We start from the raw sequence: 14,587 nt of genomic DNA, 5'->3' as shown, positions 1-14,587 counted from the left end.
TGGCCTCGGGGAGCAGCCCTGTGGGAGGCAGGGACATGAGCGCAGCCGTGGTGTAGCCCGCCCCTGTCCACACCCCACCCCGCCCTGCCACGTACCCTGTGCCATCTCCCGCTTCAGCAGTCCCAGCGAGATGCCCACGGGAATGCTGGGGCTGGTGGGCAGTGTCACTGTCTCGCCATTGGCTGGCATGTAGCAGCTGACTCCTGTACCCGGAGAGGGAGTCAGTCTGGGTGGGCAGTGCGGCCCAGGGCACCCTGCCCAGCCCCCGCGCCCGCTGCTGCCTACGGAACTCCTGCTCGATCTTCTGCCGAAGGAACTCCATCTTCTTGGCTTCCCCGTGCACCAGCAGCACGCTGTGTGGCTCAGCCTGGCCCACCAGCTGCATGATGCCCTTGGCATCGGCATGGGCGCTGAATGACATGTACTCCACCTGCATCTTGACCTCGAGCTGCGGTACAGTGCAGGTGATCAGCCCGGGCACGTGCCACGGCCCACTGCCCACTGGGGAGGGTGTAACTCACCACCTGCCGCCCCTCCATCTCCAGCTTGCGCTGTCCACTGAGGATCTTATGGCCCACAGTCCCCTGCACGCAGTAGCCAGGCATGATGACCTGCAGGCGGGCATGGAGCTCATGTCATCCAGCTGCACCTAGGATGCCCCCACCTGAACCCCGTGGTGGCTCCCCTGGGGACTCTGTCCAGGGCTGAGCCAGGCTGTCCTGCCCGGCACAGGCGGTGTGGGGTGTCTAAGCCCCACGTTGACCATCAGGCCCTGCCCACCCCGGCAGCAGTCTCTCGAGGCCAGCGTGGGCCAGAACAGCAGGCATCTTGGGATGAGGTGGGTGGAAGAACAGTCCCTCTGGCCTCAGCTCCCCACCTGGCCCAGCCTCTCACCATGTTCTTCTCGTTTCCCGCCCACTTGCGGAAGATCTGGAGAGATTGGCCAGCGTGCAGCATGCCTGGCGTGGCAAACACGACCTGTGGATGGACCTGGGACTGAGCCCGGGCACAGGCAGCCCTGCCATGGCAGCCCCGACCACCAGCCTCCCACTCAGACTGTGGGCAGGAGCCCACAACTCGGAAGGCCCCGCGCTGTCCCACCCTGCCACAGGGCCTCACCATTGGACCCGGGTTGTCGGCAAATGCCCGGTCGAAGGCCTTGATGTGCTTGAACTCAAACATGTTCCTCTGGACAAAAGTCTTGCGGATTTTCTGGTTGGTCCAGGGAATGAAGAGCTTGTAGTAGTGGTTGGCCTTCTCTGTCAGGCCCGTGGAGAAGTAGATGGGCACCTTCAAGTTCATGCGCTCCCTGGGGACCACAGCCTGGTCAGGTCAGCCATGTCATCCCTGCACACCCTTGTCTGCACAGCAACCTGGTGCGGCCGGGCTAAGTCCAGCCTTCTACCCACATAACCCAGGAGACCAGTGCTCTGAGCCTAAAACTCCTATGAAACGCTGCGTGGACAGAGTGCTCCATGTGGGATCAGTGGCCCCAACCACAGCCAGCAGACCATGGTGTTCACATGACATCACAGCTCCAGGCACGGGGGTCACATGCCATGCAGTGGCTCCCCCGAGACAGCAGTGGACAGGGCTGAGATGCCAGTGGCACCCAGAGTACAGGGTGTCCCGCTGAACCCAATGGTCATTAGTGCCACCCAACCACAGCCCAGTGGGGGACGGCCAGCTCTCCCATGTGCAGGCCGTGCCCCTCTGTCGCCCACCCGGCTGTGCCTACCAGAAGGTCTCCAGGAGGATGCAGAGTTCTTGTGCACGGCCAAGTGCAAACACAGGGATCAGCACCTGCCAGGCGGGTAAGACTGGCTCAGGCAAGAGCCTGGGCTGCACTGCCCCTGAGCACAGCAGGCCACGTCCACTGAAAGGGCACAACCAGGCACCTGAGCTGGCAGCCCTGATTGGACCCAGCCCGTCCCCTTCTGCCCCCAGTCCTGTCCCAGCCACATTCTAGAGATGGGGGGACCTCATGGAGACACGAAGGGCAAAGCAGCTCCCGGTGAAGGGTTTTCCACAGAGTTCTTCTCAAGGCTGAGTAGACCTTACCCCTCCGTGCCCCAAAACAACACCCCCGACCCACATGCAAAGGGCAGCCCACATCCCGAGTGCCTGCCTGCGCCAGCTACCTTCCCACCACGCTCCACAGTCTCATGAACTTTCTTCAGGAAGTCTCGCTCCCGGCAGCGCTTGGAGTCGCGGATGGTGGTGGCGTATGTGGACTCTGTGATGAGCAGGTTGGGATGGCACTTGTCGATCCAGGCAGCCCTGCAGTGGAGGGTGTGGCCTGTGGCTGACTATCCCTGCAGCAGAGGCTCGGGTGTCACAAGCTAGACCTTGCCCCATCCTCAGTCACCCTTCCAGATCGCTCTGGCAGGCAGGCCCGGATGGTCAAATGTCACAGGCAACACACATGGAAGGAGGAACAGAGGTCCCAACCTGGACCTCGTGCTTTTGTGCAGCTGGGCTCAGAAGGAGGGAACTCTCCCACCATACAGAAGAACCCATGGGGGATACTGGCGTGGACGACTCAGATTCCTGGCACCCACCCCTAAGGGTCACCGAGCTCCAGGAGGACCCACAGGAGGAAACACACATTGACCTGCTTACCCAAGATGTCGGTCTGGGGTCATGTTGTAATCACCCTGGCAGAGAAGGTGGCAATGAGGAGGACTGCCTCCCCACCCCAGACAGCCCCTCCCCAGCCTCAAGTCCTTCCACTGACCGTGTAAACCACGGACTCCGATCCTACTTTAATCTGGAACATGGCTGCCCCCAGCACGTGGCCCGCATAGTAGGCCTTGATCTCTAGTTCATCATCCACCTGTGGAGGAGAGGGCTGGACTCAGACCACGGGCTGCGCAGGGTGGGCACAGAGGAGGAGCAGGCAGGCAGTGGGCAGGAGGAGAGGGCACCAACTCAAGTCCTCACCCAGTCGCCCCATGCTCAACCATAAGCAGCCAGATGCAAGAGATGTGAAACATGGGTAAAAACCAGAAAAGCACCAGACTACAGGCTCCAGAGCTCCTGAAAGGTGTCTCCAGATACAGACCTGGCACACATCAACAGAGACAAGAGGCAGGACCAAGCGTGTGGGCAAGACCCAGATACTGTTCTCTAAAGGTGGGAATTTTAAACCAGGAACTAGAATAACCGGGGCATGAACTCAAAACCAGGTGACCCGTAACCAGAAACATCAGTGAACTCAGGTACACAGGAGGGGGTGTCCAGAACGCAGCACAGAAAGACCAAAAGGATGGTGGAGGGTCCAGAGAGGGCAGACATTCAGACACCAGGAGCCTGGAGGAAAAGAGAGCAGGCCAGGGCAGGAGACAGTGGGGAGGAGAGAGGGACGGGCTGAGGAGAAAGGGATGGGTGAGTGAAGGAGAGAGAAGAGAAGGGTGGGGGGAGGAGGGAGGAGGGATGGGGGGAGGAGGGAGGAGGGATGGGGGAATGAATTGAGGAGAGGAGAGTGGGGAGGAGAGGGAGGAGAGACTAGAGGACTGGGGGAGGGAGGAGAAAGCCGGGTACGGTGGTTCATGCCTATGACCCCGGTGCTTTGGGAGGCTGAGGCGAGAGGACTCCCTGAGCCCACAGGTTTGAGGCCAGCCTGGGTCACTTGGCGAGACCTGGTCACTACAAGAAATCACAAAATCAGCAGGGCGCAGTGGCACGTGCCCGTGGCTCCAGCTACTCAGAAGGCTGAGGCGGAAGGATCGCCGGAGCCCTGCACGTCGAGGCTGCGGTGGCTGGGAGCGTGCCACTGCACTCCAGTCTGGGCGACGGAGTGAGACTCTGACTCAAAAAAAAAGAGAGAGAGAGGTGGAAGAGAGAGGAGAGAGGCTGGAGCGGGAGCAACTCTGGCAGGGCCTGGTGGGAGACACTCAGCCACAGACCTGCGAAGCTGGAACACTGAGCAGCCAGAGCAAGACACAGCACGATGGAATCATCAGAAACCAAGGAAAAGAACAGGAGGCCCCAAGCAGCCCTGCAGGGAGATTTTCTTCAGAACAGCAAACTGAGCTACATATTCGAAGTATGGGGACACTGTCAACCTGGAGTTCTCTACCCAAGGAAAGAAAGTCTTTCAAGATGAGGGAAAAACAAATCCATGTGCAGGCAAGTCAAAGCTGAGGAAAGTCACCAGCAGATCCACACTGGTGTTCCACAGGTAGCAGGGAAACTGTCCCAGCAAAAGGTACACAGAGGCCAATGCTAAGGGCAAATGTACACCAAAACTTATCAAGTGCTGGCCTCAGCAAGCACAGGAAGGGATGTCCTGCTGGTAAAAACCACTGAGGGGCCAGGTGTGGTGGCTCACACTTGTCATCCCAGCACTTTGGGAGGCAGAGGGGAGAAGATTGCCTAATTCCAAGGGTTCGAGACCAGCCTGAACAACTTGGCGAGATCTCGTCTTCACAATAAATCAAAAACTTGGCCAGGTGTGGTGGCACATGCCTGTAGTCCCAGCTATTCAGGAGGCTGAGGCAGAAGGATCACCTGAACCCAGCAGGCCGAGGCTGCAGTGGCCGCGAGCATGCCACTGCACTCCACACTGGGCAACAGAGTGAGATTCCTACTCAAAAAAAAGAAAAGAAAAGAAAAAGTAAAATACTGAGGGGATCAAAACACACAGCAACGGTAGCCGGTAAGCCAGGAGTCGGGTAAGTGGGCTTAGAATGCTCCCCTGCTCTTGTATGTCCAGCAAAAAGGCAAAGGTTCCAACTCACTGCAATTTCTGTCATCACAGATGCATCTGTAATCCCTACTATTAAAAGAATTTAAAGAGGCCAGGCTCAGTGGCTCAGCCTGTAATCCCAGCACTTTGGAAGGCTGAGGAGAATGGAATGCCTGAGCCCATGGGTTTGAGACCAGCCCGGACAACATGAACTTGGCGAGACCTCATCTCTACAGTAAATAAAAAAAAATTAGCCAGGCATGGTAGCGCACACCTGTAGTTCTGGCTATTTGGAAGGCTGAGGCAGGATTGCCAGAACCCAGCAGGTCAACACTGAGATGGCTGTGAACATGCCACTGCACTCCAGCCTGGGTGACAGAGTGAAACTCCGATTCAAAAAAAAAAAAAAAAAAAGAATTTAAAGAAATACAGGGCAACCTCCTTGGGTCCCCTCCCACTGTGGGAGTTTTTCTGTCCTCTCAATAAATCCTGCTTTAATAAAATGAAATGAAATGAAATGAAATGAAATGAAATAAAATGAAATAAAGAAATACATAATTACTAAGTCAATAAAGGGAGAAACAAATTTTTTTTTAAAAAGCCAAAAAAAAAAGCAGTAAGGGAAAGAAAAAAACAGAAGAGGTAAGACAGACAGGAAGTAAATACCTGGGACAGCTAAACTCAAAGCTATCTTATTAAATGTACAGTCTAAATGCTCCACCTGAGCACAAGTCACCAAGCTGTAATAAACTACAAACTATCTACTACTTTTTTTTTTTTTTTGAGTTTGAGTTTGAGTCTCACTCTGTCACCCAGACTGGAGTACAATGGCCGCTGCCGGCCACCGCAGCCTCGACCTGCTGGGCTCCGGTGATCCTTCTGCCTCAGCCTTTCGAGTAGCTGGAACTCCAGGCGTGCGCTACCACGCCCAGCTAATTTTTGATTTATTGTAGAGATGAGGTCTCGCCAAGTTGCCCAGGTGGGTCTCGAACCCGCGGACTCAGGCAATCCACACACCCCGGCCTCTCAGAGTGCTGGAATTAAAGGCTGAGCCACCGAGCCCGGCCAAACTACCCACTACTTAAAAGAACGTCATGTGAAGTATGCTATAGGAAGGCTGAAATGGCAAAAAGATGGGAAGAGCTATACCACGAAGACACTAAGGCAGGGTGGGAGGTGAAAAGTGAACTTGAAGGCGAAAAGCATTATTTGAGATAAACATGCCTCCTACAGCCAAAAGGTACGGTCAGAAAGACAAGGTGACCCAAGATGTAGAAGCTGCTAATAACATCATATCAAAAACGTACAAAGCAAAACCCAGAGACTGTACCAGAGGTCCCTAGGCTTTGTGAGAAACTTTACCCAAGTGACTGGTCATCTGCCTGCTTCGCTGCACCACCTCCCTGACCCGCACACGTTACCACCCCGGGACTGGGAGCCCTCAGAGCCGGTCCGTCAGACACCTGGTCTCTGTCTCTCCAGCTGGTGACAACCACAGGCTCCAGCAAGTCTCTCATGACATCAAATGCCCAGGAGGCACAAGTGTCCCTTCAGGCACCCCAGCCAGCCGCCCTCTGGCGTCTTCAGTGCCGCTCAGACACAGAGCCAGGTGCAAACAGAGGCGGGCGTACACACACACACTCACCCCGTGTACCTGCCCACTGCCACCTCCTGGTGTCCTCAGGCACTGGACACAAGTGTGACATGGGGGGCTGGCCTGAGGCCCTGGAGCCTGTGCAGTGGGCCCAGGGGACTGGGTGGGGAGCCTGCCCAGGCTGGGATCCTGACCTGGACCGTCTGGTGGAGGTGGACGGCCACCACCTTCTTCATGCAGTCCTTGATCATCTGGGAGGTGAAAAAGTTGGCCTCGCCCTTCTTGTCCACGGCGATCTTGCGGTAGTCCTCCAGCAGGATGGGGCAGATGGCCTGGGTGGGGTGGGTCATGTAGATGGGCCCGTCGTAGCCCACCATCTCGCTGAAGTAGGGGAGCGCCCCACAGTGGTCCAGGTGGAAGTGGCTGGGGGATGCAGCACAGGTCAGCCTGGGCCATCTCTTCCCCAGGCACCACACCCGCTGGGCACGGGCACCCACGCCGCCATTCGCTGGGTGCCTGCTAAGTGTCAGACGCCATCCTGAGTGCTAAGGTGTCAGAAACGGCAAGACGCCAGAGCCACTGGCTCCCTGGACTCATGACCCCAGATGCCTCGCAGAGCAACAGCAAGCCAACATCACAACGTGCCCGCTGGGTGCCATGCCTTCAAGAGACATGAAGTGGCTATGGGCAACAGCGTGCTGGGGGAGAGTGTCACTGTCTTTGGTGGGTGTCAGACTCCTGGCAGAAAGAGCACCAAGCCAGGCTGAAGGCCCTGGGGGCAAAGAGAACCACAGTGCCAGCCACACCCAAGAAGGAGCCGGAACCACGAGAGGCTTGGAGCAGCTGTGGACACTGCTTCGGAGGGGTGTCACCGGCTGCCCTAGCACGGCCTCACCCATCTGGGCACCTGCCAGACTCTGTCCACAGCACACAGGACACGGCCAATGGGCACACTCCACAGAGTGATCCAGCTCCAAGGGGCTGACTGCCACTCTGTGCGTGAGCCACACGGGCAGCCCGGAGACACCTCACACGACCCACCATGTAACACACCACAGCCCGTGGCCTCCACAGGCACAGGACTGTCACAGCCCACCTGATGATCACGCAGTCCAGGAAGTCAGTCAGTCTGCCATTCTGGGTTATGTAGGAGAAGTCGGGGAAGCGCCTCTGTGGGGTGAGAGTGCGGTCATAGTGCGGGGGGCTGCCGGGCTCCAGGGCACAGCAGCAGGGGCAGCCTGCCCCAGTGAGTGGCCCCAGGAGAGGTCAGGGGGCAGACTCAAGGCCAGGCCAGGCACCCCACCTGCAGGCAGCTCCCCGCCCGCTGCTGTCTAGAGCCCCCGAGGGGACAAGCTGCCAGCTGCGGTTCCCTGATTTCACCGATGCATCCAGGCTAAAAGCTGTACCCAGGGGGCCCACCACAGTAAACCCTGCAGGGGCTGGGGCCTAGCTCCAGCACAGATGAACCCTGTGCAGCTGCCTCTGCCTGGCCTCAGCTGCCGAAGGATGGGGCCCGGGGAAGTGACGGCCCAGCCATACAGAGGGCAGCTATCCAGGCACAATTACCACTGACCCAAGGCAGGCTGCAGAGGCGACAGGTAGGCCAGGCCCCTGCCACCCCAAGGCCAGCTGCAGAGGTGACAGGCAGGCCACGGCCCAACCCAAGTACTCACGTCGTCATTGAAGCCCATGTGCATTCCGCAGTCCAGCATGACGTTCTTGCCCGCGATGGAGACCAGAATGCAGCTCCGGCCCACATCCTGGCCAGCGCCTGCCCAAGGGGGGTTGGATGGGTGAGGCGCTATAGTCCTCTTCGCTACCCCTGCCCCACCCCATGACCACAGGCCCTAATCCCCAAGCTCTGCACCAAGGAAGAGGGGTGGGCACCACTATGTGAACAGGCTTGGAGCTGAGGCAGGGCCACTCCCACTCACAGGAAGGAAAGCAGGGAGGGGACAAAGCCCCACTGCCCATGCTTCCTCTGTACCACTTACAAAGTCCAAGGACGAATGCCGCATGGCATCCCTGGCACCCAACAGAGGTGAGCTGGAATTCTGCAGGGCCCCACTGCTGCCTCCCAGGACTCCGTTGGGGACGTCCCCTGGGCTGAGGCCCTCCACCAAGCTGCCCTCATAAGGCCTCCTCCTCCAAGACCTGTCCCCAAGTAGGCAGGGGTCTGGGAACCTAAGTCTTGGTGCTGGCTCCTCTTGGTACGTTCTACCACAAACACCCCTGTGGCCTCGGCCCCGCCACAGGGAAACACTGCCCTGGCTGTCCAGCAATGTCCAACACTGGCTGTGGCATGGACGCCCCATCCCAGGCTCAGAGCAGCACAAGCCCCATGTCACTTTGGCCCTGTGGCATCCCACACCCAGCCTGAGTCCTCTCACACTCCTGACTACCCAGCAGCCTGCCCAGCTGCAGACCTGGGCAAGGTGGGGCACACCCAGCCCCCGTGTGGCTACCTGTCACCTCCGCTGGAGTCTGGGGACCCACGGGGAAGGGGACCCGGCTTCTGTATGGCCTGTGCTTGGGCAAGGGTCTGATGATAGCAAACCATCTCAAGCCCTGGGCACCCAGGGGACTGGGTGGCCAGGGCCACAGAGAGAGGGAGCCTGAGGGCAGTGTCTCGGCTGCCTCCTCCCTTTGCTCCTCCAGCCCTGAGGCCACATGGGGTCACAGAGCCCACTAGCACCTTCGAGAGGAGGGCCGCCCTCTTCACAGCTGAGGGCCTGTGGTCACAGAGGCACCCAGGGACTCAGCCCAAGAGTGGGCTAGGGTCTGTTCAGATTCAAAGCCTCCCAGCAGGACCCACAGCAACCCCGGGGAGTAAAGGCAGGGGTCTGAGCCAGTGGAGACGTGGGGACAGGAAAACACCAAGGAGGAGATGTCCCCATCCCCAGAGACAGGCAACGAGCGTGGCAGGTGGAGACGACTGTGACAGGGAAAAGCAAGGCATGGAAGGGGATGAGACGGTGCCCGGAAACTTTCAGAAACACAAGCCCTCCCTGAGGAGATGACTTCCCAGGATGGGAGGACAGGTGTGCAAAGGCCCTGGAGTGGGAGTGACCCCAAGGACACTTAGACCAGGACGGGGTGACTGCAGAGCCTGAAAGGCAGTACCTGGTGAAGGGAAAACAGGGAAGCAGGGACTCGGCTTCGATGACACCACTGTGAGCCTGGAGCACCCCCGAGAACAGACTTGGGAAAACTAAGTCCATAACATAGGACGCTCCAGGGAGGCGGACAGGACAGGCCGAAAAGAGGCCAAAGGGCAAGCAGTGGGCTGAAGGAGCCCGCAGAGACCTCCGAGAGCAGCTGGGACAGGGAGCGCAGAGCCCACCATGGCCAGAGGGCCCCATGCCAATGACTTCGAAGGGCCATGGGGCAACGGTGCACAGTGACATGGGATGTGCACTGTTCGCTGCAGCGTCCAGGCCGGGGTCCGGGTGCACCACCCGAGGCTCGCTCACACTCGCAGGAGGACCTGGCATCCCATGAGGACGTCTGTATGGGATGAAGCCCCAATGCCCTGCCCTGCGAAGGAAGTGGATTCCAGGACAGTGCATGGCATGTGTGCATGGACAAAGCCCAGGGATGTTGGAGGGTGGCCACCAAACGAGGCCCCCCTTGCTTCTGGGACCCTGGTCTCTGGGAAGTTCTTTCCTGCCTCACGCTGGTCTACCCTGTCAGGACTCCTGGAAGCGTGGGTTCACTTTTTCTGCAGAGAGCAAAGCTGCTTTATGAACACTGCGGAGGTCAGGCTCAGCAAGGGCTGACTGAGAGCTGACAGCAGGTCACCGGGCACAAGCCCAGCGGTGGATGGATGGGAGCAGGTGAGGATGCAAAGGAAGGCTAGAGGGAGGAATCCACCCCCGCAGCATACAGCCATGGCACGGCCAGGAGGCGCCAGGGTGCAGGGCCCACGATGGCAGGTGCCACTGCTGCAGAGAGCACTGTGGCTCCTCCAGGGGCTATGGCTACATCAGATGTTGTCTACACTGGATGCTGTGACTCCATGAGGCACTGTGTCCACACCACACGTTGTCTACACAGGGTACTGTCTACACTGGGCACTATGTCTACACCAAGTGCTGTGTCTATACTGGGATCTATACCTAAACCAGGTGAGGCAGGGGCCCCTCCTAGCACAACAAGATAAGGTCCTTCCCAGAATATAGAAAGGGCCCTCCTAGTATAATAAGATAAGGTCTTTCCCCCCCACCCAAAAAGAAAAAAAAATTAGAGAGAAAGTAATGTGGCCCAAGTTATAATGCGCATGTGTAACCCTGCTGCAACCTTGAGCTATGAAATATCCAATCACAATATATATTACCAATATGTAGTCTTATAAGACAAAGAAGCTAAAAATGTATATAAGGTGATGCACCCCTGCACTCAGGGCTCAGCCTTTAGATGTGAATCTGCTGAGCCGGTGCCAGCATGAATAAGCACTGCTTCCTGGCAAAGAAGCCTTGGTGTCCCATCTCTCTTTGTAAAGGATTCTGCCACATCTCTGGTGCACTGGCCAGGAAATTGGGAGGCAGAGACAGTACTTTCACCTCCCTTGTCACCAAGGGAGCACCGCCCATCAGATCGGTAAGAACCTGGGTCCGATTTGGTTCAGTTTGGTAGACCTACCCCTAAGAGGCAGAAGGAGAGCCTGATCACCTCCCAGAGTTGCCCAAGTCGTCCCACAGGGGTATGAATCCATAATTCGAAGGCACTGGGTGGTGGGTTGGAGACACTGTGTGAATGAGAGTGAACGAGACGCCACCTAGTGGTGAAGTGAGTGCAGCATCCCGATTTGGTTCCAGTGTGACCTTCGGCTTAACGGGGAGAGTAGGTAGATTCAGGAATATCCTGAATCGAGACCTAGTGGGGGGTTTATACCGACTTGTCTACTGCTAGAAGGCACCTGAAATATCCCTGTCAGGGGTATAGCTGGAGACAAACAAAGTGAGTTTTCACCCCTTTTCCCTTCCCTTTCTTCCCCATCTTGTGTGTGATTGTCGTCTTTTAGTGGGAGGGAATGGGTGGCAAACAGAGTTAAGTTTACCCCCCTAGAGAGTATGGTAAAGAATATCGGATGGGCTCAGTGGCTCAGCCTGTAATCCCAGCACTTTGGTAGGCCGAGGTGAGTGGATTGCCTGAGCCCACGGGTTTGAATCCTGCCCAGGGAACTTGGCGAGACCTTGTCTCTACAATAAATCAAAAATCAGCTGGGCGTAGTAGCATGCACCTGTAGTTCTGGCTACTTGGAAGACTGAGGCGGAAGGATTGGAGCCAAGCAGGTTGAGGCTGCGGTGGCCGGGAGCATGCCACTGCACTCCAGTCGGGGCGACGGAGTGAGACTCCAACTCAAAAAAAAAGAATTTCGAAAAGGGATATTCAGGGGACTATGGTATTAAGTTGATTCCCGGAAAGCTCTAGACATTCTGTGAAAGAGACTGGCCGTTGTTTGGGGGGGGCTGGCCCTTGGAGGGGTCACTAGACAAGAATTAGTCAGAAGGTGTTTAAGGGATCGTGGGGGACCCTGGCCACCCTGGCCAATTTCCCTGCATTGGCTGCTGGCAAGATGTAGTTCTCCCTCGGTCACCTGGGAAGAGAACCTGTCAAGAAGAGAACTGTAAAATCATGCTAGCCCAAATAATGGCTCCTCAAGATGCTGACCAGGACTGGGAAAGCCCATTCTGTCTGAGGAAGCTGAGAAGACCCCCCCATCTTATACGCCACTGTACCCCTCACTGCCACCCGCGCTCCCTGCACCTGCCGCAGCTGGGTCCATGCCAGGAGATGTCTACACCCCAGAGTCCACCCCTTCCCCAAAGTCACCCGAGACGCCCCAGGCAGCAGCTACTCCAGAGTCGCCAGTATTAACGCCATATACCCCGGCAGGAAGGGACCAGAATTTTGCTGGCAGCCCCCTTCCCATGGATGCCAAGAGGCTTTATAACTGCCACTGAGAGAAACTAGAGGACCCCTCTACTACAGTCCAGGCTGTCAGATCCAAAGGGGCAACATACTTTTATATATCAGCCCCTTACCACTACTGATCTCCTGAACTGGAAAAACCATACCCCTTCATCTACTGAGAACCCTCAGGCCATGATTGATCTAATGCAGTCCATCATCCAAACCCACAAGCCTGCTTGGACTGATTGCTGCCAGCTTCTCTTAAGTCTGTTTAACACTGAAGAACGCTGCCGAATTACTCAGGCTGTTTTAAAGAGGTTGGAAGAGCACACCCCTGCAGGGACACTGAATACACAAGCCTATGCTCATAATCAGTCCCCGAGGAAAAGCCCCAGTGGGACCCTAACGATGGCCAGGAGTTTCAAACGCTTGAGCATTATCAAGAAGCCCTTTTAGGAGGTATGAAAGAAGGAGGGAAAAAGGCTATGAACATGAGCAAAACCTCAGAGGTGCTCCAAGGGTCCCGAAGAAAGCCCAAGCCAGTTTTATGACAGGCTATGTGAGGCATTTCGTCTCTACACCCCCTTCAACCCAGAGGCAGCCAAAAATCAGTGAATGATTAATGCAGCTTTTGTCAGTCAGGCTCAAAGAGATATCTGGCGCAAATTGTAGAAGTTAGAGAGCTTTGCCAGGATGAATGCTAGCCAGCTGACAGCTTGTTAACTGAGACCAAGAGGCCCGAAGGAAGGCAGACTGCAAAATGAAAAAAAAGGTAGATCTGCTTGCCACCGCCTTGGTACAACAATCGGGGCACACCTGGGAAGCTGCTCCGTCAGGATGAGGATGAGGCCAGAGCTGGGGCCGAGGCCAGTGGAGGGGCCAACAAGAAGGGCCCCCCGCCAGATGATGAGATTGGGGCAGAACCAATGCACATGCTGTTTCTGAGAAGGGCACTGGAAGAATGAGTGTCCAGAGTTGAAAGATCTTCACCTGACTCCCCAGGGAAGAGGGAGAGGACCGGTGGTTCAGGGACAATACAAGCCTGCATCCCAACCATATGTGGCCCTGAGAATAATTTCATTGGCCTGGCTGCCATGGAGCACTATGGGGAAGACTAGGACAGACCAGGCTCCATTTTTTCTGGGCTCCCAGAAGCCTAGTAGATACCGGGGCGGAACATTCTGTGGCAACCCAACCGGTGGGCCCTCTCTCTTCAAGACAGGTCACTGCTGTGGGAGCCACAGGTGGTCGGGCTCGTTGTCCGATGTCATCTAGAAGGCCATGAAGTTGTCCACAAATTCCTATACCTCCTAGACTATCCAGCGGCTTTAATGGGTCAGGACCTCTTGGGAAAGCTGCAAGCCCAGATAACTTCTCTCTGACAGACAGGCAGCTTTAACCCTGAGGAACCCTGAAGCAAAAATTATGACTCACGGTTCCCCAGGGAGAAGAGTGGCATCTCTATAGTCTCACAGAAAAGCCCTGGCAGGAACCTGGACTTCCCTTTAAGGTGCCCGGGGTATGGGCTGAGGACAGTCACCCCGGATTAGCCTGGAACATACCCCCAGTAATAAAGAGAATTAAAGCCTGGAGCAAAAACAGTATTTCATCCCACGCAAGACACAGATTGGAACCCAAAAATATCCGGAAAGACATAAAATATGGGATCCTCCAGCCCTGTCAGTTATCTTGGAACACACCACTACTGTCAGTCCAGAAACCAGGGACAGACGACTACCAACCAGTTCAAGACTTGTGAGCAGTGAACCAGGCCACTGTTACCTTACATCCAGTTGTTCCCAACCCCTACATACTCCTGAGTCTTATCCCCACTGAGGCTGCCTTCTTTACCTGTTTAGACCTCAGAGATGCTTTCTTTTGTATCCATTTGGCTCCTCAGAGTCAACCAATTTTCACTTTCCAATGGGAAAATCCTGAAAATGGTGACAGAGGCCAATTGACTTGGACTAGATTGCCACAGGGGTTCAAAAATTCCCCAACCATTTTGGGCACAGTATTAGCCTCTGATTTAAAAGCCTTCCCAGCAGATCAATACAGCTGCACACTGCTTCAATATGTGGATAATCTACTGTTAGCCTGAAGAACACAGAAGGACTGTATGGAGGGAACACAGCAGCTCCTCACCCTCCTATGGAAGGCCAGCTACAAAGCTTCAAGGAAAAAGGCCCAGATCTGCCAAGAAAAGGTAAAATACCTCGGTTTCCATTTATCCCAGGGGCAATGTAAACTCGGCCAGGAAAGGAAGCGAGCTGGCTGTACAATTCCAGTTCTGACTACCAGACACCAGATTCAGGAATTCTGGGGGGAGGGGGCACAGGGTTTTGTAGAATTTGGATACCTAACTTCTTTTTTTTTTTTTTTTTTTT

General features: G+C 56.0%; 1 protein-coding gene across 2 annotated transcripts in view; it reads right to left on the bottom strand.

Moving 5' to 3' along the window:
- The window catches only part of INTS11 (integrator complex subunit 11), an 8,790-nt gene extending 728 nt beyond the window's left edge, over nt 1-8,062 (bottom strand). The window contains exons 1-13 of one of the 2 annotated variants that reach the window (XM_021716029.1): nt 7,958-8,062; nt 7,381-7,454; nt 6,479-6,707; nt 2,738-2,836; nt 2,623-2,657; nt 2,142-2,280; nt 1,739-1,803; nt 1,120-1,309; nt 895-978; nt 522-611; nt 286-448; nt 96-203; nt 1-18 (exon numbers count right to left, since the gene is read on the bottom strand). The exon at nt 1-18 is cut by the window's left edge and continues 190 nt beyond it. In XM_021716029.1, the coding sequence (XP_021571704.1) occupies nt 1-18; nt 96-203; nt 286-448; nt 522-611; nt 895-978; nt 1,120-1,309; nt 1,739-1,803; nt 2,142-2,280; nt 2,623-2,657; nt 2,738-2,836; nt 6,479-6,707; nt 7,381-7,454; nt 7,958-7,996 (1,333 nt within the window). In that variant the 5' untranslated portion in view covers nt 7,997-8,062. The remainder of the gene's footprint in view (nt 19-95; nt 204-285; nt 449-521; nt 612-894; nt 979-1,119; nt 1,310-1,738; nt 1,804-2,141; nt 2,281-2,622; nt 2,658-2,737; nt 2,837-6,478; nt 6,708-7,380; nt 7,455-7,957) is intronic. The other variant, XM_021716032.1, reaches the window with a different exon arrangement.
- Between the last annotated feature and the right edge of the window lie 6,525 nt (nt 8,063-14,587).

This window comes from Carlito syrichta, unplaced genomic scaffold (genome assembly GCF_000164805.1).
Source record: "Carlito syrichta isolate Samal-C Ts95f unplaced genomic scaffold, Tarsius_syrichta-2.0.1 Scaffold103372, whole genome shotgun sequence".
NCBI classification, from domain to species: domain Eukaryota; kingdom Metazoa; phylum Chordata; class Mammalia; order Primates; family Tarsiidae; genus Carlito; species Carlito syrichta.
Note: the sequence above shows the minus strand (reverse complement) of the source record. Positions and strands in the feature narration are given on the sequence as shown.